Source organism: Lottia gigantea (assembly GCF_000327385.1).
Source record: "Lottia gigantea unplaced genomic scaffold LOTGIsca_11, whole genome shotgun sequence".
Classification (NCBI taxonomy): Eukaryota; Metazoa; Mollusca; class Gastropoda; family Lottiidae; genus Lottia; species Lottia gigantea.
In genome coordinates, this window is record NW_008707001.1 from 3,647,400 (window position 1) to 3,669,934 (window position 22,535).

The window sequence follows — 22,535 nt, forward strand, 5'->3', positions numbered from 1 at the left end:
TTTAATATCAAATTGTTTAGACCTTATCAACAATGCATGGATTATAATTTACAAAGAAAGTTTCAGGTTTTGCCATTTTTTTTTGAAACTCTTGCCTCCTTATTCCCTGCCACCATCAATTTCTCCCAATATGAAATTCATTCTTATATCTCATAAAACCCCTATTGGCATTGCCAATTCATGTGATGAACATTTACCAAGCCAAACAAAAAATTGTGTCCCTTATGTAGATAGGAGTTACTTGCCCTTGTGTCATGTGACAGACAATAGGAATATGCCTACATACCTGTAGTTGTTGATGGACCTCTTCAGGCATCTCTTGATCATATTGTTTCAACAACTCAATAGTCTGTTTGAGTGGTTCAAACATTTCATCAGTTGTGGATTGACGTTCTTTGACAGAGAACAGGTTACCCATAACAGCTACCAGACCTTCATAATCACCCTCTTCTACAGGACGTGATAGGCCGTTATCAGTGGATTTAATAAAATCGGAGAGTTCGTTCAAACTGGAAGACAAAGATAATAATTGTTAATATAGGTTTAAGAAGATCATTAACACAATATATATACTTTTCAGCTTCTCTGATCTAATTGATAAGGACAAGAATCCAAAGTTACTATGTCTGCCTCAATTCTTCAACCTCTGTATCCGTTTCATTTTTTATTTCAACCTTCAGATTATCAAATTAAAGTCTGAGTCATGGACTATCCATAGGTATAAAAGATAATGGTAACAAACCTGTTGGTAACGTGATCAATAAGATGTTGTTTAAACATGAAACTCCATCGTTTAATGATGTTCAATAAAGCTTGTTTAAATGGTTTGGCATCAACTCGGAACCAATGATCAAATATACTGGTAGCATCAACATGTTCTGCTTCTTCATAAATCTTTTCATAAGCATCAATCTGAAATAGATACTCTCATTAGTAGTCGCATAGTCTTGAAGATCATACATAACTTTTGAATCAGAAATAATATTCTGCTTGCCAAGTACCCACATAGGATTTTCTTATGATATTCAACAATGTATGGGGTAAATTCTAAATGTACTACCATTACTATCTAAAATGAGCTTCTGATTTGATAAACATACCCTAAGTGATAGACAAACAGTGCATATAACTCACTATTAAGCTTTTCCAAATCTGTCCCAGCTTTTATTAAATAAATGAAAACTCCAATCAAAGCAACAAGAAATGTTTTGAGCACAAACCTGTTCCTTAAATTGAGCCAGAGTTGGTGGAGATTCTGGAACACCTTCATCAGCATGAGCTTCTATTTCTTCTGACGTTAATACGTGGTTATAGAGTAAGAATTGTCTCATAAACTCATTACGGTCATCAACCCACAGATAGGCGTAGTTATCAAACGAGTTACGGTATTCACAGGCTTTATTCATGATAGTCTGGACACGATCCATTACTTCTTGCCTCATTTCAGATAACTCTTCCATATCTTCTAAATCAGGCTGAAATATCAAACAGTAGAGTGTCAATATAGCTACATTAAGTATAAGTAAGGGAAAACCAAATCAAAGATGGGACTAAAAAAAACACAAAACTACATGATATTGATATTGTTCCAATGATATCATTAACAGCTTTCAAAATTTCAGGGCACCACAACCTATTAGACTGTATCAATAAGATAAGAGTTAGGAATCCTGTCTTTTTGTTGACTGATAGAGTCTACTTAGATTACTGACTTGCCCTCGTAAGTCCAGAATAATGGAGATGTAGCTCCATTTTCAAAAAAAGCTTTGCATACCTGATAATGTTCCTGACCACTGTGTGCTGCTAATCGCGGTATCAACGAAGACTGTTTATAGATATCACCCACTAAACCATCGACTAGATCATAGAAACCATCAGCTACACCATACTCCAATGAGGGTATGAACACCATGTCTGGTACTTGTAGTTCTAGTCTAGCCTCAAACAGAGGATCACAGATAGCTTTAGTAGTTGTATTATCCAGTAAGAATTGTAAACTACAGTGAATGGTATTGAAGAAGCCATCCACTATCATTTCATCTACATAATCTACATACGCTTTCCAGATGTCAGAGTTAGCTTCTCCTTTGAAGAAGTCTAGATTTTCCTGAAATAAAAAAGAAATATTCTTTAGCACTTTGAACATAAGTTCACAAAGCTCAAGAGAAATCACAGAAGTGCATCTTTTCGGCACCTGATTAAGCTCACAAAGACGGGCCATGTCATGCATTGTGCAATGAGGGAAATTTTACAAGAACAGTGACATAAGCCTACTCTTTTTTGATTTCAATAAAGACATGCACATCATGAAGCACATGACACATGCCAACTCATTTCAGTGCCAACGAAAAAAAAGGTTTAAGAGCAATGGATAACCTACCTTGAGTAATGCGTGTATTTTTTCACCAGCGGTTTTAATTTCATTATAACGTTTATTAAGTCTATCCTGTCTATCATCTAAATGTAATAAACTATCATGTTTGTCTTCTTTTCGTTCAAATAATGATATCTTAGACCACGTGGTCATAACCTTCTGTATTTCTTCAATATTATTCTTAGCTTTCTGTACTCTAGTTTCTAAATCTTTCACTCTTTCTCTTGTTTCTTCAATATATTCCCATACACCTGAAATATTCATAACCATAATTAGTACCTGTACATGAATCCATTACATAAACCTTTATTCAATTATTAGAACTTTGTTTTAAAACTGCTTGAGCGAAGTACACCATTTTCGATTCACTTTCGTTACTGACTCAACACTGGTGATTCAATGGTGACAAATATACTGTAATGAACATTGAATAATTCTTTCTTTAACTTCAAAAAAAGACAGAAGCAAACAGAAATTCCATGATTAACCAGTTAGGTTATTAGAATAATTACTAACAGCTGATCCTTAGCTCATAATGATCTTTCTCAGATTATCATTTTCCCTTCAACCCTTAATGCTGTGGAAATTTTTGAATCCGATTTGGCATTTCAAGTTTTTGACCAGCACTCACCTTGACTGTTCCAATTCAAAGTTTTTTCAGCTTTCTCTAATTGTACATCAATATCTTGTAGTTGATTTTCTATTAATGGATATTCCACTTCTAATATTGTAGTTCGTACTTTATTATACCACTGTACTGTTAGATCTAGGTTAGCTAGGTATTTACGGAATTCATCATTTCTGGAATACACAGCACTGGCGCTGCCTGGAACTTCTTCTTCACCACGAATTTCTAGATATTTCACTTCTCGTAACACAGCGACCAACTGTAATTTACAGATTATCAGATTGGTTTCAAGAAATTTATAATAGAAAGAGTGCAAAGAATGACTTTCTTCAAGATTTGGCATTTGCCTATATGGTTAAAGTTCTTGATGAAGCCTTTCGCAGATAATCCCTTTCCTTATACAGCTGGTTCAACTAGTCACTTATGTATGATGTTATAACATTATGAGGTATATTGACAGTCTAAGGCAAATCCAGTTGCAGAGTTACATTCAGTGTTTCAAGGAAGTGAGAATGGCCACACCAGTCATCATTATAATCCAGATTATGGACATTTTAGATGCTGTTGCTTCAAAATAAAATAATTAAACATACCTGTCTATCAAAGTTAACAGATATTAATTTAGTTTCTTCATTTCGTGTTATTAATGGTTGTGAGAGATTAAATGAGCAAGCCTCCTCGACACCAGCTGTCCAATCCTTATACACCTCCTTATCCCATTCAGTTAATAATCCCATCATCTGTTCATATTTAGTAAATACAAGATGGGCTTCTTCTGACTCCATACACCTTCAAATTAAAAATGTTTTGATTTACAACATCAGTAATAACAATGAATGGATGGCTTATGAAGACAGGTAATGCCTTGCAGTGTACAATGAGGGAAATTTTGCTATGAAGTTACATGAAAGAAACATCCTTATTTAAGAATGATAATGGTTTAGGTTCCAAGGATCCTGTCTAATTTTTTGACAATGATCTTTCCAATGTGTTTAAAATTGATATAATTAATATGACAGAGTTTCAAAATTGTCTTTATTGCAAATAAATTTTGTCAAATTTATAGACTATGATTCGAAAAAGCTGATAAGTGAATTGATAGCAGTAATATACAAAAGAGTCGCATAACCAAATCATAAATAAACAACTTACGGATGTTCTATGTGTTTGAAATTTCCCATATGTATCGTTAATCTTTCTGACACTTCTTTTGACCAGCGTAAACAGCCAGTTACTAATGGCATATTTTTATGTATAGGTGGTCGTTTTAATTCTCTCTTTTTCCTTAACTGTATATCATAAATATTCTTAACTTCGTCCAATTCTTGGTTCATCATGGCCACCACATGTGGATATTTTCCATCAAAATCTTTCTTGATTAATGGCCTTTCTAATAATGTGTTCATTATATCAATTAACTGAAAAAGAAAAAAATGGATTTTGATACAAGGAAGACGCAATCATCTTTTTTAATATGACTTTTTGTATTGACTTGAGGGTCTGGGTAATTGACTTTTTTTTCTAAAAGAAAATAGTCTTGGATGATCTGTAAATTATTGGATGTGTTGATTTGATCCTTTTTGATTTTTGCAAAATAAAAAATGTTCTTATTGTAAATCTAAGACTAATAATTACCTTGAAAATAGATTCTAAACCAGAACAATCATCAAAACCTTGACAAATAATGGTTGCTAGGCGACGATCAATATCACCAATTTTCTCCAAAAATGATTTATAATCATTTAAAAATTCCTGAAAAAAAAAAAAAATGGGTTGAATTAAGTAAATGAACTAAAACATAACTGATTATAAGCTTAAGTTGCAGAGTGGAGTCATGTGTTCAAAGATAGTAAGCTTCCTGCTTACTAGCAATATCCTATATAGTAACCACTGTAGTGGAGCTCAATCTTATAGAGAACTTCTTTTTTAAGAAAACAAAACGCCCCACTTACATCACTGCTGGGATCCAAACAATCATATGATTTCTCAGAAAATACTTTAAACAGTTCATTGAATTCTTCAAATATAGATAATACAGCTCCACTTAAAGCCTTTCCTTTAATTCCACCCAGTTCAATTTTCTCTAATTTCATAAATTCTAAGGCAGTCTCCATCAATTCCTGAAATAAAACAGAGTTATCTCCCTTGACACAGTGTTCATGATTCGAAGTCAAGTTTTGACCGGGATGATATGAGGGTAGCTAGGGTTTTAAACTTAATATTTACTTATCTATGCATAAACTATTTAATTAAGATCATTTCATGTTGATTATCATCAAATTAAGAACAAATCTAGAACTTTTTTCAGATTTTGTACAATTCAAATTATCTCCCTTTAGCTAAGAATTTAATGACCTCATGAAAACTGTTGTTGGGTTTATGCCAAATTAAATAACTGAACTCTTTGAAATGAGCACAATACTGACAAATATAAAATAAACTATTGATGTCTATTGACAAATTTCAAATGAGAATTTAGAAGCATTGTAAACGCTACTCACTCTAATAGTTTCAACTCGTTCCCTAAATTTATCATATCTGGCAAAAACAAGTTGTGGGTCAAATTCCCATTCCTTTCCATCACCATTCTCATAGTAAGTCTTGAGACTATTCTTATGATTCTCATAAGTATCTTTAAAAGCTTTCAACACATCACAGGCTTTTCTCACTTTATCAATCGTTTCTTCTACTTCACCTTTAAATATCTCAGTTGGATCCAAGAAATTTCCAGCCTAAATTTAAACGTTCCATTCATTAATTCAATAAAATTTAAAAAATGTATTGTTCAGCAACCAGCTATTTGTAATATTAAAACGAAGCTACAATTAAACTATAGAAAAGAATTAAAAGATAAGTCATAGCGATCTTTGAGAGCTGTAGCATTATTATGATTTGAACTACACATATCCACATACTAACTGCTGCAGAATTAGCTATCTCCATAATATTGTAACAAGGAGATCAGACAATTGAAACAATCAGGTGAGAATCATTAGAAAAAAAATTCGTTCAGAAAAAAAAAGAACTTACCATTTCAATGACCATATTACAGATTTCTTGTAATAAGACAATGATTCTAGCCGGTGTATTGTAGAATTTAGATTGACACCAAACTAAACATACAGTATAGATAGTAGGTGATAATAGTGGTATACATTCATCAAACTCAGCCTGTTCCAAATCTTCTAAATAGTGTCGTAAGGGCTTAAGATACATATTGATGTCTTGGGCCTCGGTCAAAGCTGAAAGAGATTTTGTGGAATATTAACATATTTGTTGTACTAGAAATAGTCGAACTGTTTAGGTGGAGGAAATACCAATAAGTTATTGGTCCTCTTATGAGAGTTTTGTAAATGTTGCCAAAATCTTGTCTCACATGGCAGATTTCTAATCTAGTTAGTCAAGTCATATCAGTTTTTTTTTCTCAGAATTAGAAACACTCACCAGCTACTACATCTCTGAAGATATTCTTAAAAGATGGGAAATAACTACTCTTGGTTTTTTCTAAAAGCTCAGCCATCTTCCTCACCTTTGGATCTCTTAGCTGAAAAATAAAGGATTATGAATTAAGTCACCTGAAGACTTGAAAGATTTTCTTACATATCATTTTCAATTTTATTCAGAAGAACAGTGTATTATGCAAATAAAAGCAATTAATTTCTGTGATTCACATAAAAGACTATAAAGAAACAGTTTCTTGAAAAAAGAAGTATTGGCAAACTGTTAAATTATATTTTACCACTTTTTTTTAATATTTGGTTTGTTTGGAAAAATCTATCGATAGCAAAATTAAGCATAATTACCTGTTCGTAAATGCATTCTAAATTTTGGGCTTTGTTTTCCCAGAATTTGATTTCTACAAAGGGTGTAGGATTGAGGCCCTCTAAGAGAGGTTGAGCTGAGTCTCTCTTTAAGACATCGCGAATCTGATGGGTCCATTCAATAATAACAGATTCAATAGCATGAACTAAAGTTCTGTCAAAGGTATCACTTCTGAAATTTAAAATAATTAAAGGCATGAAATTCATATATATTAATACATTTTTTTTATAATTCAACAAAGATCTGTAAAATACATTAATTGAGCTGTTAAGCTTATTAGGCTTTGATTAAGCTTATTAATTAGGATTATCATAAATAAGCTTATCAATTTAGATCAGATTCAATTTGGATTAAGATAATCTCTATTTATAATAAGTGAAACAATTTCAGATGAGATTATCTTACTTTTCTTCTTCTTGAATGGATTCTTCAACTCTTTCAGCGCCAACTGGTAATGGTAATAATGTTTTACCCTTGGCTTGTCCAGATACAACAAACACATTACTCTTTAGACTATGTACATGTTTCGTGACATCAGTGGAAACTACTTTAGGCCAGTGATCATGGTTTCTATCATTTGATAAAAGTGGGACTAGAACCTGAAATAAGTTAAACAAAAGAAAAGTTAAGATTTGTTATTGATTAACAAAGGTAATGATTAAAGATTTATAAAACATTGATTAAAGTTATTTTGAAGTCATGCAACTGCATTGAAACTTTGTTAATTTTCTATTTACAGGTGATCATTCAAATGAATTGGAGCACAGTTTAGCTTTGCCTATGCTCTTAAAATAACCAGACCCATTCATGTATTGTGGTCATGTTGCATGTTGATTAAGGTGGACTTTGAATTCAGAGCATAGGCTAGTCATAGTCTTATAAATCTAATCAATGATTAATGATACATACTTCATCTACAAATGCTGAAAGTTGATCAAGGGGTGAATACGCCAGATCTCCATATAACAGAGCATTCCTTAGATTTGTGTCTTTTTGGATTGGTTCCCGAGTTCTTTTAACAAAATAACAGGCTTTTCCTTTGAGGTTATTTGGCCATTCCAACTGAACTGACAATCCTCCAGATGAACTTAGAATAATGACAATGGAAATCAAGTCTTGCTTTTCAAAATAATCTAAAAACATTTGCTTTGTTTCATCAACACTGTACATCTTGGTCCATTTGTCTGGTTTTATTTTCAATGTCTTCAATACATAATCTGCAACAAACTGCACGCGAGTGTCACTTATTTCTAAATCGCTCGCCATTTTGACACTGTTTGGTGTTGATCGTCTGCTTTTCGCAACCTAACACACAATTTATCACAGTTAACTGTTAATTTCACGAATCAATATGATACACAGTTATTTCGGTAGATATCAAACAGTTGTTCTTGAAAGTTTTGATATCTACTGATGCTTTCTAGTGTCATTTAAGCAAGTTCTTACTGGAGCCGTCATTCTCATGTTATTTATGTGAATGGTTGGTTGCGAAAGCGTCAGTTGTCATGGCTGGTTGTTAGGGTTTAATTCTTGATTGTCCAGACAGTCGTATCGCCCTTTGCCAAATCGCACTGATGACAAAGTGGGTCAATCGGTTCAAATATGCCAATACTCGATTTCAAATTGAAGGTACAAATATGATATGAACTTTTACAGCAATGAATAACATTTGAATAATGCGAAAAAAGACTGCTATAAACTTAGCCGATTTGACACACTACGATTTCTTTCAAGCGTCTGGATAATCATTTCCGAGTATTTTTAGACTGCTTCCGGTTATTTCGGGAAGTATCGGAGAGTTACGTAACCTAACGGAAATTCAACATGGTGGCCAAAAATATATTTCGTCTGCTTGGGACAAGGTTAAAGTCAAATAAAACAGCTAGTTTTCGGTACAAACAAGTTATATTTTATTATCAGTCTTCCAATATTGCAGAGAAAAATATTTGAAATAAAAATTGATGGTATTTTATAACATCTGATCAAATTGTGGCTTCTAAAAATTTTCTTCAAAACATAAAGTGATAAACAAGCAAGCCAAGGCATTAAAATCCCTATTATGCCATGGTACAGTGAATTATCCCAGTAAATTAAAGTCTGAGGAAGCCTTCTTATCCTGTTAATGAGACAGTGCACTTTAAAACAAATCAAAGATAATAAATTATAAAACTGATTATTTCCAGTCTTGCAAGACAGGTAGTCTAACAATTAGACCCTGTTGACGTTGTACAGCGTATGTCTACTCACTCTTAAATATCAGATCAACTGCCAATTTACTGCCAAGTTTTTAATTGGGTGTCGCTTAAGAGATATTTTAGGGATAGATTTATGAACAGAAACACACTTACTGAACAAATTCTGAATATATGATTATCTCCTTGTATAGGTCATAATAAATCCTAAGAACAGAAGACATGTGGAAGTCTTTAATGTTAAGCGGGGTACCATTCTGGTCTTACATATGGTATGTGGCCAATTTATATCTCTATAAGATTATAATATGTATAAGTGCAGACTTTACCAAAGGGGACACTTACCTGTTCAACATTTATTTCCCTGCTTACCGTTTGTTTTGTCTATTGTAAGCCTGTTACGCTTTTTGATTTTTTGTCATTATCCCATGACAGGATACTGAACATATCATTCTGTGGCTTTCTTTGTCTTTAGGCGACTGGTTGGTTAAATATAAAATTGGATCATATTCAAAGTTTTAAAAACTTCTGTATATTTTATTTTGAAGGGGCAAAGAAACTAAGCGGTTGGCTACATGCAATCGACCACAACATGAAAGATTGGCAAAAGTTGAAACTAAGGGAAGCAGTTATGATTATTTTAGTTGGTTGAGTGATGTAGCACCTTGCTATCCTATTCATGGTGATGATGTCTTGGTTTTAACTGAACCTAAACAGTTTTATGAAATATTGAAAGTAAGTATTTGAACATTGAAACAATGAACCTATTCTGAATTTCTTCAACCATCTTTTGGTACATTGATAAAGCATAGGAATTTATCTATTCCAATGTTTATTGCATGACAATCTATCTGTGTTTTGTTTTCAGTCCAAGGCTAGAAAAGCTAAGAAGAGGGTGACGTTAGCCTCACTGTATTTAGGCACAGAAACATTGGAAGCAGAATTGGTGAGTTATTTCCCATGTAATTTGAATGAAGCCACTGGTATAGTAATTTCACATTAGTTATTATATGTTTTATGGAGTGAAGAGACACTAGCTCTTCTACCTGAAAAAGTGAGATTCCATCTCACCAGATATATTCAATCAAATATTTCAAATCTGATGGTCTTGAGTTGTTCAGATTGGAAAATTAAATGGAATATGCTATAAAGGCCGTGCTTGGTTAAGATTCCTGATCAATAATAAATGATAAAAATGTACAGATAATTAGATCTTCCTTTGCTCATTGCACGGAATTGCATTTTTTCATAAGCCCAATGAATAGCAGAAAAGTAAGAAGTATATTGCCTTTCATTTCAGGTTGATTCTGTACAGGAAGCCTGTAGTCGAGCAGTAAAAGAAGGAAATAAAGAGTTTAAAGTGAATGTTTTATTAGACTATACTCGGGGATCTAGAGGACAGACCATCAGTTCTAGGACTATGTTACAACCTTTATTAAAACATCCTGATAATAATGTGAAAATAGCATTATATCATACCCCTGATCTTCGTGGTCTATATAAACTATTAATACCAGATCGCTTCAATGAAACTATAGGATTAACACATGTAAAAGCCTATATATTTGATGACAGTGTTATTATTAGTGGGTAAGTTATAAGAGTTCAGTGTCTTCTTGGTATATTGGAATAGGAAACAGTGGATACTCTGAGCTTAGAGGCAACCTCAATTTGGTTTACACTGAATTTATATTTGCAAGTGGTTGATTATGATTTAATCCTTCTGTTAGTAAAGAGTTTGAGTTCTAAGTATTCCAATAAATTCAGGATCTTTCTTCATAACCTAGGCCAAATTTTCATAGTTCTGTCCTAATTTTGCCTTGTGTTCATGCATCATTTGTGTAATACTTATTATTTTTATCTTTACAGAGCCAACCTAAGTGATAATTATTTCACCAATAGACAAGATAGATATGTATTATTTAACAATTGTCCTGATCTAGCAGATTTCTTTGATAATCTGGTACAAACAATATCCAAGTTTTCATTTCAACTTCAGTCAGATAATACTGTTACATTACATCCACAGTGGAAATTACATCCTTATAAAGGTTGGAAGCTTACAGTTTCATTATATACCCAGATTAACATATACTGCCATCACCCCATCTCTTCTGTCTGTCTGATTGTCGATGTGATTGAGGCCACAGTTGTAATGTATGTGGGTTTATATTCACAATATTATATTGGAAGGGTTGAATCTTAGCACCATCAGATAAATATCAGATAAATATTATCAAGAGTTACAGCCCTTGATATACTAGTATATCTTGGAATAGTGGGCATATCTTGCCTGTTGATAATCCTTGTACAGTAATCAGAAGCACAGGTTATATATAAATGTTATTGATAGATGTTTCAGTAAGATTTAGTAATCTTATAGTTTTATTTATGGTTCTGATAATAGATGTTTGGAGCTAAAACTTGCTAAGAGATGCATTTATTGAGAAAAAATTGAATATGAAGCAGTCGATGTAGGTGACCTTGCTTACCAAACTATTTTATTATTTTCTATTTCAGGTTCAAGTAAAAAGGCATTTACGACAGCTGCAAGGACAGAAATACTGAACTTTATAGAATCTGTAAAGAGCAATAAAGAGAGATTACGTCAATTTGAAGCATCTACCAGTAATCTCGGTGATAGAGAAGACAGTGACTTATCAAACAATTTAAATTTTAAAGCTTATGAAAATATCGTTAATAGTGAAAATGACAAAACACATTGTGATTCTGATGTCGAAACTAAAGCATGGACTAAACACAGTGAAATTAGCAGTAGAAATAAACAGTGTGATACTTGGGTTTATCCTTTAATTCAGATGAAGCCGTTTGAGATCATATTTGACGAGATTGCTACTTTAAGTTTATTCAATGAAGCCGCAGCGAAAGATGAGATATTATTAGCATCAGGATATTTTAATTTAACTGACAATTATTTAGAAACTATTCTAAAAGACTCGCAGGCTAAATTCAGTATTTTGATGGCTGCACCAGAGGTAAGTTCCTGCTCAAATTGGAGAAAGATACCTATTCATATCCAGGGATGATTTGAAACATAAAGATGAGCAGTTCACTTAATTTTTGGGTAGAATATCTGAAATTGAAACTAGACAAGCTAGACTTATTCTGTCCATTACTACTTACATTACTGGTACCTAAAAGTATCATGGACTACATGTAATGATTGCATATCTAGGGATGAGTCAAAACATAATCCCAGCATTCCATATCTAACACTAAAGTTTTCTTCAAAGTTGATTACTGGCACTGTCCTTTTAAAATGTCCCTCATTGTACAAGGCAAATTTTCCAATCTTCATGACCTGAATGTGTAAAACATACACCAATTCAACAGTAAATGATTTGTATATTTTAGGTGAATGGGTTTTATGGGGCTAAAGGAGTAGCTGGCTTAATACCCTTGGCTTATATACATATTGCTAGAGTGTTTTACCAGTCAGTCTGTTATTTTAATCAAGATAAAAGAATTAAGATGTATGAATACACCAGACCTGAGTGGACATTTCATGTGAAAGGTTTATGGTATTATTTACCTAATGATATTTTACCTGCTCTGACACTTATTGGATCTCCAAACTTTGGTATGTAGCACATGTCATTAGACTTGGTCAGAAACATTTATTTTTAAGAAAATAGTAACCATACACAATGAACTTTAATTAGTTGATTTTATTGGCCAATCAGACTTGTTGAAGTTAACTTGAAACATGACAAGTCTGTGACTAGTTTGTTTTTAGAATGGTATTTTTCAAAGTAAATTTCATACTTACAAAAAGTCTTGTCCGATAGAGGATATTGACCGTCGGTCATTTGAGCAGCCCCGTCAGTCAGGATCGGCAAGTAGAGCCAATCAACAGCACTACAACGAGAACATTTCTCGTGAACATGCATGTTAATTCGACTCAGTTTTACATTAAGATTGTTTAAATTATTATTTCAGGTTATAGATCTGTATATAGAGATTTAGAATGTCAGACAGCTATAGTTACAGATAATGATAATCTCAGAAAACAGTTACGTGAGGTGGGTATTAAAAGGATTGTTAAGAGTTTTCAAAACCTTTAATGTGTATCTGGGTCATTTTGGCTTCTATTTGCTTCATTATTCCAACAGCTGCTAATATTTTATAAAGTTGATAATCTCAATGAATATTCTCAGAAAGTGATGCCATTTTGATAAATCAAGATCTCGAAAACTTGAATAAGGTCAAATCTAAATTTTCACAAATAACAGTATTCATGCTGGATACTAAAACTTAATTTTAAAATCAATTTTAAATTTTTTTTGGAACACTAAAATCATCTGTTATTATTCTAATTTTAGATCATCACAAAATGTGCAGTTTTTAAGAATATGGTGCCAGGACTCAAAACATCAACATTCAATGATTCATCTTTCTTTACTCTTTTACAGGAACATGTGAGATTATACCAGTCATCAAATCCAGTGAACGAGGCGTATTTACAGAGACCTGATAGACAAGTCTCTGTGTGGGCTAAGGTGCTAACATCACTCATAAAAAGCTTCTTTTAGTTATTTAAGTGATTAGACCGACCCTCGAAACCACTAGCACAGGCATTAGAATTTTTCTTACCTCAAGGAAGATCCGAACTCAGAGTGTCTAATCGCCTAGCAGACAATCCAACTCACTACCCACTGAACTATTCCACTAGGTTATTTAAAGTAACAAGTTTTAGAGTGAAGTTTTTATTGATTTGAGGGAACTGAGCAGTTGATTCCTTTATAACTGTCTCTAAGAAGGCTTATATTAAGTCTTAAGTTGCGATAGTAGCATTTTACTTGAAATGATTTGTGGTTTCAGCATCATGTATAGAAGAAATTTGTTGACTTTTAAGAATGTCATTATATTTATAATAATAAATTATGAACCAAAACTATAAGAGTTTTACAACTTAAGATTTGCGCAAGTCCTCGAATCGAGATTGAATGAAATAATGCTTACTTTTCAATTCTCAATATCTGCATGTTTTTATGACTCAATTCTACCTCATTTATTTCGTCAGTTTTAGAATTCTAAAATACTGATCATTGCTTCAATAGTTTTAATATCCTGTATTTAACACTGTAGATTTTGAAGTACTGCTCTCACAATATTTTTTTTAGAGTTAATGAATATCATACATAGATTATTGTTGTTTGTAATAAATTTTACACTTGTTTAAACAGATTTATATTTTAAAAATCTTTTTTTTATTACCTTTTACATTAAAATGGTTTGGAGGATCATTGTACGATTCAAAAATTTTACCTGTTATGCTAGGAACAGACAATGGATTTTATCTGTTTGAAAAAAAACCCAAAAACATTGAGTCATTGGTATATGTTGGATCTTTTGTTGACACACAATGGGACAGCGTCATAGCAAAATAAAACATAGAAAAATATAATGAATTACTGTAAACATCACCATGAAATAAATGGCTTGCTCTCTTGACCTTATACTGAGTTCTAAGTTTCAACAAGTCTACTCTACACTGATATCTGATCATTTATTACCTTTACAATGAAAGCATAATAAATGATTTACTACAAACATCACTGTAGAAGGAATACTTGATCACATAGGGTCCGAATCCTGATTCATTGTACCTCATTCATTCACTTTCTGCCTTTGATTAGTGTACAATATACTGTCTTCTATAAATGATTTACTACAAACATCACCATAGAATAAATAGTCCTCTGTTATTGAATATAAATGATTTACTACAAACATCACTGTAGAATATAGTCCTCTTTAAATGAATATAAATGATTTACTACTACATCACTATGGCTTAAATGGCTTTGTCTTGATCTTAAAGTAGTGTGATCTTCCTATCTGGCTCTCTGAACACCATACCATATTATAATCTAAACTTTACAATGACGTAAATGATTTACTCTAAACATCACTATAATATACTTGGTTGACCAACGTTAAGTTTGATTATAATTCGCAACATAATAATACAAAATGATAAAACTCAAGATTTACTATGAACATCACTAAAAAATAAAAAAAATTTAGCTGATATTTAATCCAGTCAGGTTTTCGCACAAAATATGTCAAGAGCTCACCTAGAAATGACATTTCGGATTATGTTACCAGGTAATCGAGAAACATCCTTAAATAGAGTTATGTCCCCTTACCCCAATGTGGCCGAGCTGGAAAAAAGAATTCTTTGATTTCCCTGACATTAAACACTGATTAATGTGTAAGAGATGGCAAATCAACGACGATTTCCACAAACTTTCGATGTGTTTGTAGGTAATCTCCCCGAAGACTGTGACCAGGTATAGTAAGCATTTTGTCTCCAATAAAGAAATGGAATTTCGCTCAAAAATGCCCCCCCCCCCCCCATCATTTTGTTTCGTAATATTATTATCAAACCCATTTAATGTTGCGATGCACTGTCATACCATTCCTTTATTTCCTCTCAAGTTTCTTTGGCCCTGACCTATGTATGGCACTAGATCTAGAAAACAAATAGACTTTATTTACACAGGTGTTGGGTGCCTAATGAAAGCCATCTTCACAATGACAACTTGACAAGATATCTAACTGCAATAGCCAGCTATCTTGTATTATGGATTGCAGGGATTTGATTGGATTTAATGCCAGGGAATACTTGACATAAAGGCAGCATAAGTTAAGCCTTGTGTTTGTGTTCACAGACTTCCTGTCAAGGTCCAGATTGGTTGTATTTGCTAGCAACAGGCTTGGGCGAATAAAAGATACTGAAATATCACCATATCGTGATATATGGTAGTTATCATGACATATTATTTTGTATCAAAACCATTATGAACCATAGATTTTAAATATCACGATATATAGGCCTACCCATATCGTGATAATGTATGAATGCTTAATATCCTGATATCAACTTTTAAAAACCAATATCACCCAGCCCTACTAGAAACAATCCAATCAAATCACTTAATTTACAACAAACATGATACATGAAAGGTGATTATTGCAGTCAAGATATAAGCACTAAGTTTGTAATAGTTTGCTATTGTTAGTTCTTGTTTTTATATTATCATCATTACAAATTCCATTCTAATTTCTGAATTTCCATTTTCTATCAGTTATTAGTTATGTATGAAGGAGTAACTATTAGATTTTGCTCAAATGATCAAACATTTTATGATTTTTATTTCTGTAGAAAAAATTGGGTAAAATATTTAACAAGTATGGAGAAATAGCAGCCATTATTGTGAGAAATGCCAATCAGCCTGGAACCAAATTGGCGTAAGTATTATTCAGAAATCTTCAAAGGAAATTCTAAAAAAAACTAAAGTGAAGAGGTATTTATGCAATGAGATATAAGGCTTTTTATATGGAACTATATGTATTGCACACAGAGTGTTTTCTTGGAACAGGAGAGTCAGGAAGGTTGATAACAGGTTTTGTGTTAAAATACTTAATTACTGTACAAAGTTCAGTAACAGATCAATGAAGGGTAAATTTGTCCTCATTCAAATAGTAAAATGTCATCATTTAACCCACACCCCCTTGGGCCCTTAACAAACATGCTAAAGATTTGAAAAAGTGACTTTTTCTGTTTCTTTAATCGGATTAGCATGCATATTTATTTTTAAAAAAATACTATTTTAGATTTGTGAAATATTTGTGTGAAGAAGATGCTCAGAATGCTATAGAAGAGGCTGCTAATAATAGATTTGAAATAGAGGGAAATAAACTATTTGTGAGGAGATCAGAGTCAAGAAAAAGGTATTTGATAATTCTTATATTACCTAAAAAAAAATTATTGTTTTTAAGTTTATGGACAGAATTTATGATGAGGTCATGATTTGTAACTTTAAAGCTTCAAAATCATTATTTTTTGGCAATGTCTATAATGCGCACCACTAGTTTAGCAAGACCTTTTGAGGGTAAAAACTGTGCACTATACACACAGATATACAATAATTCCTTAAAAATCGTAAAATTACTTTGATCCCAATCAATATGTTAAAAATTCAAAACTCAAATTATCAAACTTTTTTATGTTTAAGATAGGAAATACCAATAATATGTATTAATAATTTGCCAGTTTCAGAAAAGCATGTCCTCTAATATATCTGTGCATTGTTCATTGTATTTGGATGTTTTTCTATGATTCATTCCTAATTTGCAGGCCAAATGATGGTAATTTTGGAATTAATAAACCAAGCTCTGGATTTGGTTTGTCTCAGAAAGAACCTGATTTAGGTAATTTTATCAATATTGGAAATTTGTCTCGAGTGCAGATAGTTCTTTAATTTCTCTACTATCTATACATTGATTTTAAGATATAGCAAGTAGAAAAGAAGGCACAATACTTATCTATACCTAAAGTTTATAGTTTACCATAGTGTGTGACCTAGTGTTTAAACAGGACTGACGTTGTGTTGAAAGCCTGGCTTTGGAGAGAGTTTGTTTACTCTTGTTTGTATTGTTTAGCTGTTATTACATAAAGCTTAGTCAGAAACACTGAACTTTAATCATTATTTTCAGAATATTCCACAAAAGACAACTAAATCAATGAGGTGCACTTAATGCATTTCATTGATTGCTTTGTGATTAATGAACAATATCAGTTGAATATGTCATTCAAACTGATTGTAATTTTCATTATTGAATAATGTTATTTTCTAGTGTCAAATATTGAAACAGCATCAAATGCCTCTTCAAAAGATCTTATGGAGGTAAGTTTTTTCTCTCTAACTTCTATTTTGTTAATTATTATTATTTATTAGACTCTAATGTAATGTATTACATCTGATGACGACACATGTATATTGTGTTGAAATGTGCCCAACCTTATTAAAGAAGTGTGTTATATTCCATAATATTGTCTTGTGTTTTGTTATGTGTGCCCCTAGCTTCTATATGTAGTTCAAATCTTACAACAGGTCTGAAAGCTTGTTGTGACTATTCAAACAAATTTAATCCTGTAACTGGATAACAATCAAATAGTATTGAAGTGTAAAAGCTTTTCCAAAATAAACTGTTAAGATTTTTACAAACAAACTCATATACTTCTTTTACAGGACTTTGTACAGATAACACATGCTGAAACACCTATAACAGTCTTCGCTCAGATGTCTAGTGAAGAGAATTTAACAGAGATTAGAAATGTATTACAACAGCTGGCTGATCTTTGTCCTTCAGCTCCTCAGGCTACACTACCTCTCGAGTATAGTAAGGTATGGAATATACACTTAAATTTTCATTATCTAAATCTAGACCTAAAAATGCCTCCAGAGCTGCATGCCGACATAGCTCTGTTAGGACCAACACAATCTTACTAGACAATCCTTCACCCCATGTCTTCATAAGCTCAATTAGGAGTTGAAAACTTATCTAGGCCCCTGCATCTTTATTGGCTTAATAAGTAGCAAATCCATTTAATTTCTTTCACAATAAAGATATGAGTGAGATTCTTTCAGGTTCATTGTAATTATTATCTATAACTGTATATCTATTGTCTCTTGGATATCAATAGTAAATGTTGGAGCTACTATTGAGGCAGCAAGTGATCACTTTCAACACCTGATGCCATTCTGCTGTTGTGTCTTTTAACTTGGATCTCCTTTTGAAAACCTACATCATAATCATAGTCTTGTTATTTTCAGGTATATGCTGCTAAATTTAGTGAAGATGATTTGTGGTATAGATGTCAAGTTAGACAAAATTATGGTCCTAATAAGGTAATGTTAATGTTACTGTACATAGCTTACATAGATATTACAGTCTTGAATCTATATAGATTATATTAGTTTATTGTATTTTTTTGGGCTTTATTGTTATAACCATGTTTTTTCTATTTCTCTATTTCATCTATTCCCATATGATTATTCAAGTCAAATAAGGACTTGCTGGAAGACAGGATCCTTTTGAATCTTATTTGTTATTCTTGTAAAAAATGGTGTTTTTTTCAGGTGAAAATCCAGTTTATAGATTATGGTAATAGTGAAGAAATTGATCCAACCAATATAGTTCAAATACCAGAAGAAATCACTAACTATTCACCATTTGCCCAGAAATTAGTTCTTCATAATTTACGTTCAAAAGATCTCTCTTGTCCTAAGGTCAGTATTAATTGTCTAGAAGTTTTTGTTAAACATTAATTTTATAAAGCTCCAGTTTTGTTGTGTCAAACTCAAAGTTGACAATGTAAGAATTGATGGCATCAGCAGTAAGTCACTGTTGAAAAATGTCATCAAGTTTTTTAAATGGTTGAAGTATGCTTTCAAATAGTTTTTGATGTTTATGTGTAAACATATGTTCTGCTTAATCTCAAAACTTTATTAGGATGAAATTTAGATTTTATGAAATACAGTAATCTGAATGATAAAAGTGAATTTAAAATCGCTTCCATTGATCAACCAACCAGATGACTGGAACACTAAAAACATCTTCAGTTACGTTTTTGAGAGTATATCCCTTGGGGTACAATATCTATATCAACCAGTGTAATATTTTCCATATTTTGTTATTCTAGGGAACAGCATTCCTTCAAGATATAACAATAGGTAAAGTGATGCGAGCTGTATTTAAACGAAGATTAACTGATGGTAGTGGATATTATGCCGAGCTGTTTGATGAAGGAGAGAGTGTTATTGATAAAGTGATAGCTGAAGGACATGGTATATTACGACAGACGCAGAAACCATTAAATTCTCAGAATAATAATCTAAATAATGATGGTTATACTGGCGGTTATAATGATAATAAAATGAATTATAAGTAAGTTATTTATGAACCACTTATTTTAAGTGATAAGGGTTGAAAGCCGACAATAGATTGTGTTTAAAAGGCACTTGCTGTGGCATCAGAAATTTTCTTTATGAAATGAATTATACATAAGAAATTTATTAACCTAAATTCACCTAGTATTAGCTGATAAGTGTTGAAAGCTGACACTAGATCGAGTTTAGGAGACACTTGCTGTGGCATCAGAATTTATCTTACCTTGAAAGGATTCTAACTAACGGCACTTAATGACCAAGCAGATGACAATCAAACCTGCTACCGACTGAGCTATTCCGCTTTCACAAAAAAGATAGTGTTCAGACCTAGCAATAGAGGGAGGTATGACTCCTTTGAAATGAACTATTTATGATTGATTGATTATGGTTTATTAACGATTATGGTGGTATTATTATTAACAGTATTTTTACTCGCTATGCTATGAGAGATTAAAATAAACTGATAATAATAATGATATTGATGATATTTTTAGTCGTAATCCTATGAGAGACGGTAATAACATGATGTCTGTTGATAAAAGACGAGAGTTCGAGAAAGTGATCTCAGAAAGAGATATGTTAAATATGGAGTTGTCAAACATGAGATCAAAAATGAAGGCAAGTTAGAATTTCTATGTCATTAGTGATTGTAGAGCGATATAGAAATATTAAAACAGAACCTGAAACATGTTTCAGACTATTTTTGAGTGAAACATTGAGTAACAACATGTTTTAGGTTCTGTTTTGATATTTCTATAAAGTCATATATAAGGATAGTCAATCTATTTTTCTAAAGTAAGCACATAAAGGCATAAAACAATGATACAATATCTAAGTGTTATTCATGAAAATTCATAAACATATATGTATATTCTCACAAAGCTGTTCAAGTTGTCTTGTTATTTCTAGACACTGCAATCAGAATATCAGTTAATGTCTAACAAGTTAATGGAAAACAATCTCGGTCAATTGGTAAGTAAATTAGTAGAATAATTGGGTTTGATATATCTGTTTGAATCATATGTAAATTCCAAAACAAAAGCAGGTAAAGAATGACTATTTCTGGATTTTATATACGAAAGCTAACAACTTAGGTTCTCCAGGATCCTGTCTACCTGATGGTCTGTGGCCAAACCTCTTTGGGTTATTAATACCAATTTCCATTATAAAGGAAAGCTGACTTGATCCATATTAGAAGGCACAACCATTATTTGTTCAACATAACCAAGCATGATCTTGTTCATTAACAGTCGGTTAATCAATACAAGATTTGTTTTCTTTCAGTTACAAATGATTATGAACGTAGCAACAAAAGTTAAGCAGTTAAGGTAAGAAAAACAATAAGGTCAGCCTTGATCTTATTGAGAATTTTGAAGCCTAGTCTATTGCCAGCTAGCTGAGCTATCATTATATTTATCATGTATTATAGTTTAAGGTTAGAGTCTAAGTTCCAGCTTTTCAGTATTAATACCTCCTGAGATTATTAGCAAACATCTTAGACAGGAAGCTTAAAGCTAAGATTCCATATACGCGTCATGCAGATCCGTCATCCGTCATTCATTAAAAATCGAAATGGTTGGTTTAAGAGGGTATGATTCCATATATGCGGAAGCAATATCTGTCAAATGTTCTCCGTCATGGGTCAAAAAAAAAATTCACCGGGTGTAGCAATTTTTGACACATCCGGACGCCTTTCTGCGCGGAGATCTCCCAAATGTGAGGGATTCCCTGTCTTTTTTATGCACCAAAGCATCCATCTATCTAGAAGTCCGTGCGTCAAAAGAAAGATAACGCATACGTTTAACGCAGATATGGAATCATATTTGGTAGAGGGGGGGGTATCAGATTTGTCTCAATTTGAAATGGTTTCAAAGAGTCCAAAGTGTTTGGAATACTTTAGTGCAAGGTAAACTGATAGTATTCACATAAGGGTCTTACTAGAGGAATAATACACCTACCATTGACTTTACCAAACCAGGACCTTGATTATTATTCCAGATGTCAGTTTCCAGTAGATAAGAATACACCATTAGATGATGGTCTAGATCTGATACTAGATGATACTAATAGATTAACTAATATACAAGTAGACAGTCTACCTACTGTAGTCTCTACTCTATCTACTTATAAAGCTGCTCAGAAAGAAATCTCTCTGTCTAAAGATCAGGTAAGTCTATTTAGTTTATTGAAGGTTGACTTTCAAAAGCACTGTCTATGGGTTGCCCTTTGTCAAGTTGTTTCCAGTGCCATTCTTTTGCTCAAGATTGGCTCGAAGACAAGGTGCACCTAATTTGTTAATGGAATATTTGTAATTATAGAAAGAGATAGATGAAATGATCAAAACAAGAGATTTAGCAAGAGTAGAGTTGTATGAAAAGTTAAAAGTTTGTGTTAGTGATTTACAAAATTATCCTTTCGAAGAAAGAGGTCAAAAAGTCAAGGTAAGTTTAATGTGTAAATTATAATGAAGCAGGCTGTAGCTCAGACAGGTAGAGCATTGAAATCTTTACATGACATCACTTGCTTGGTCATGTTAAACAGATGGTGGTCTTGGGTTCTTCGTGTGATATTCTGGTGACCTGGACTAAGTCATCTTTCCTCATTATTCCAGTGGACCCAGCTGTTAATGGGTATAGGACCCAGCTGTAAATGGGTATAGAACCCAGCTGTAAATGGGTACAGATTATCCAGTCAAGATCAATTCCAAAAGATTTGGTCAAGGATCAACTGGAAGAATGGATCAAAGTGAACTTATT

The 22,535-nt window shown here is 32.6% G+C and overlaps 2 protein-coding genes across 2 annotated transcripts in view; one reads left to right on the forward strand and one right to left on the reverse strand.

Annotated features, from left to right (window-relative positions):
- LOTGIDRAFT_230271 (hypothetical protein) overlaps positions 1-8,090 on the reverse strand; it is a gene marked incomplete at its 5' end in the record, with an annotated part of 28,910 nt that extends 20,820 nt beyond the window's left edge. Inside the window, 16 exons of the mRNA XM_009047242.1 lie at positions 287-509; positions 743-912; positions 1,221-1,475; positions 1,775-2,107; positions 2,381-2,625; positions 3,006-3,261; positions 3,596-3,791; positions 4,155-4,420; positions 4,638-4,754; positions 4,955-5,122; positions 5,504-5,734; positions 6,033-6,244; positions 6,447-6,546; positions 6,806-6,995; positions 7,230-7,423; positions 7,734-8,090. Of these exons, the coding sequence (XP_009045490.1) occupies positions 287-509; positions 743-912; positions 1,221-1,475; positions 1,775-2,107; positions 2,381-2,625; positions 3,006-3,261; positions 3,596-3,791; positions 4,155-4,420; positions 4,638-4,754; positions 4,955-5,122; positions 5,504-5,734; positions 6,033-6,244; positions 6,447-6,546; positions 6,806-6,995; positions 7,230-7,423; positions 7,734-8,090 (3,513 nt within the window). The remainder of the gene's footprint in view (positions 1-286; positions 510-742; positions 913-1,220; positions 1,476-1,774; positions 2,108-2,380; positions 2,626-3,005; positions 3,262-3,595; positions 3,792-4,154; positions 4,421-4,637; positions 4,755-4,954; positions 5,123-5,503; positions 5,735-6,032; positions 6,245-6,446; positions 6,547-6,805; positions 6,996-7,229; positions 7,424-7,733) is intronic.
- A 575-nt stretch (positions 8,091-8,665) lies between these two features.
- LOTGIDRAFT_185397 (hypothetical protein) lies at positions 8,666-14,233 on the forward strand. Its single transcript, XM_009047243.1, has 11 exons — positions 8,666-8,716; positions 9,211-9,288; positions 9,565-9,751; positions 9,885-9,962; positions 10,317-10,606; positions 10,886-11,081; positions 11,551-11,653; positions 11,765-12,012; positions 12,392-12,617; positions 12,977-13,059; positions 13,450-14,233. The coding sequence occupies exons 2-11, from the start codon at positions 9,239-9,241 to the stop codon at positions 13,567-13,569; spliced, it is 1,581 nt and encodes a 526-aa protein (XP_009045491.1). The 5' UTR covers positions 8,666-8,716; positions 9,211-9,238; the 3' UTR covers positions 13,570-14,233.
- Positions 14,234-22,535: the final 8,302 nt, after the last annotated feature.

Excerpts from the sequence above, each read along its gene's own strand:
- LOTGIDRAFT_185397 (XM_009047243.1), top strand. The coding sequence starts at position 9,239 with ATGTGGAAGTCTTTAATGTTAAGCGGGGTACCATTCTGGTCTTACATA. Across the intron at positions 11,082-11,550 it reads ATAAAGGTTGGAAGCTTACA|GCATTTACGACAGCTGCAAG; the intron begins GTTTCATTATAT and ends TCAAGTAAAAAG. Across the intron at positions 12,618-12,976 it reads TATTGGATCTCCAAACTTTG|GTTATAGATCTGTATATAGA; the intron begins GTATGTAGCACA and ends TTATTATTTCAG.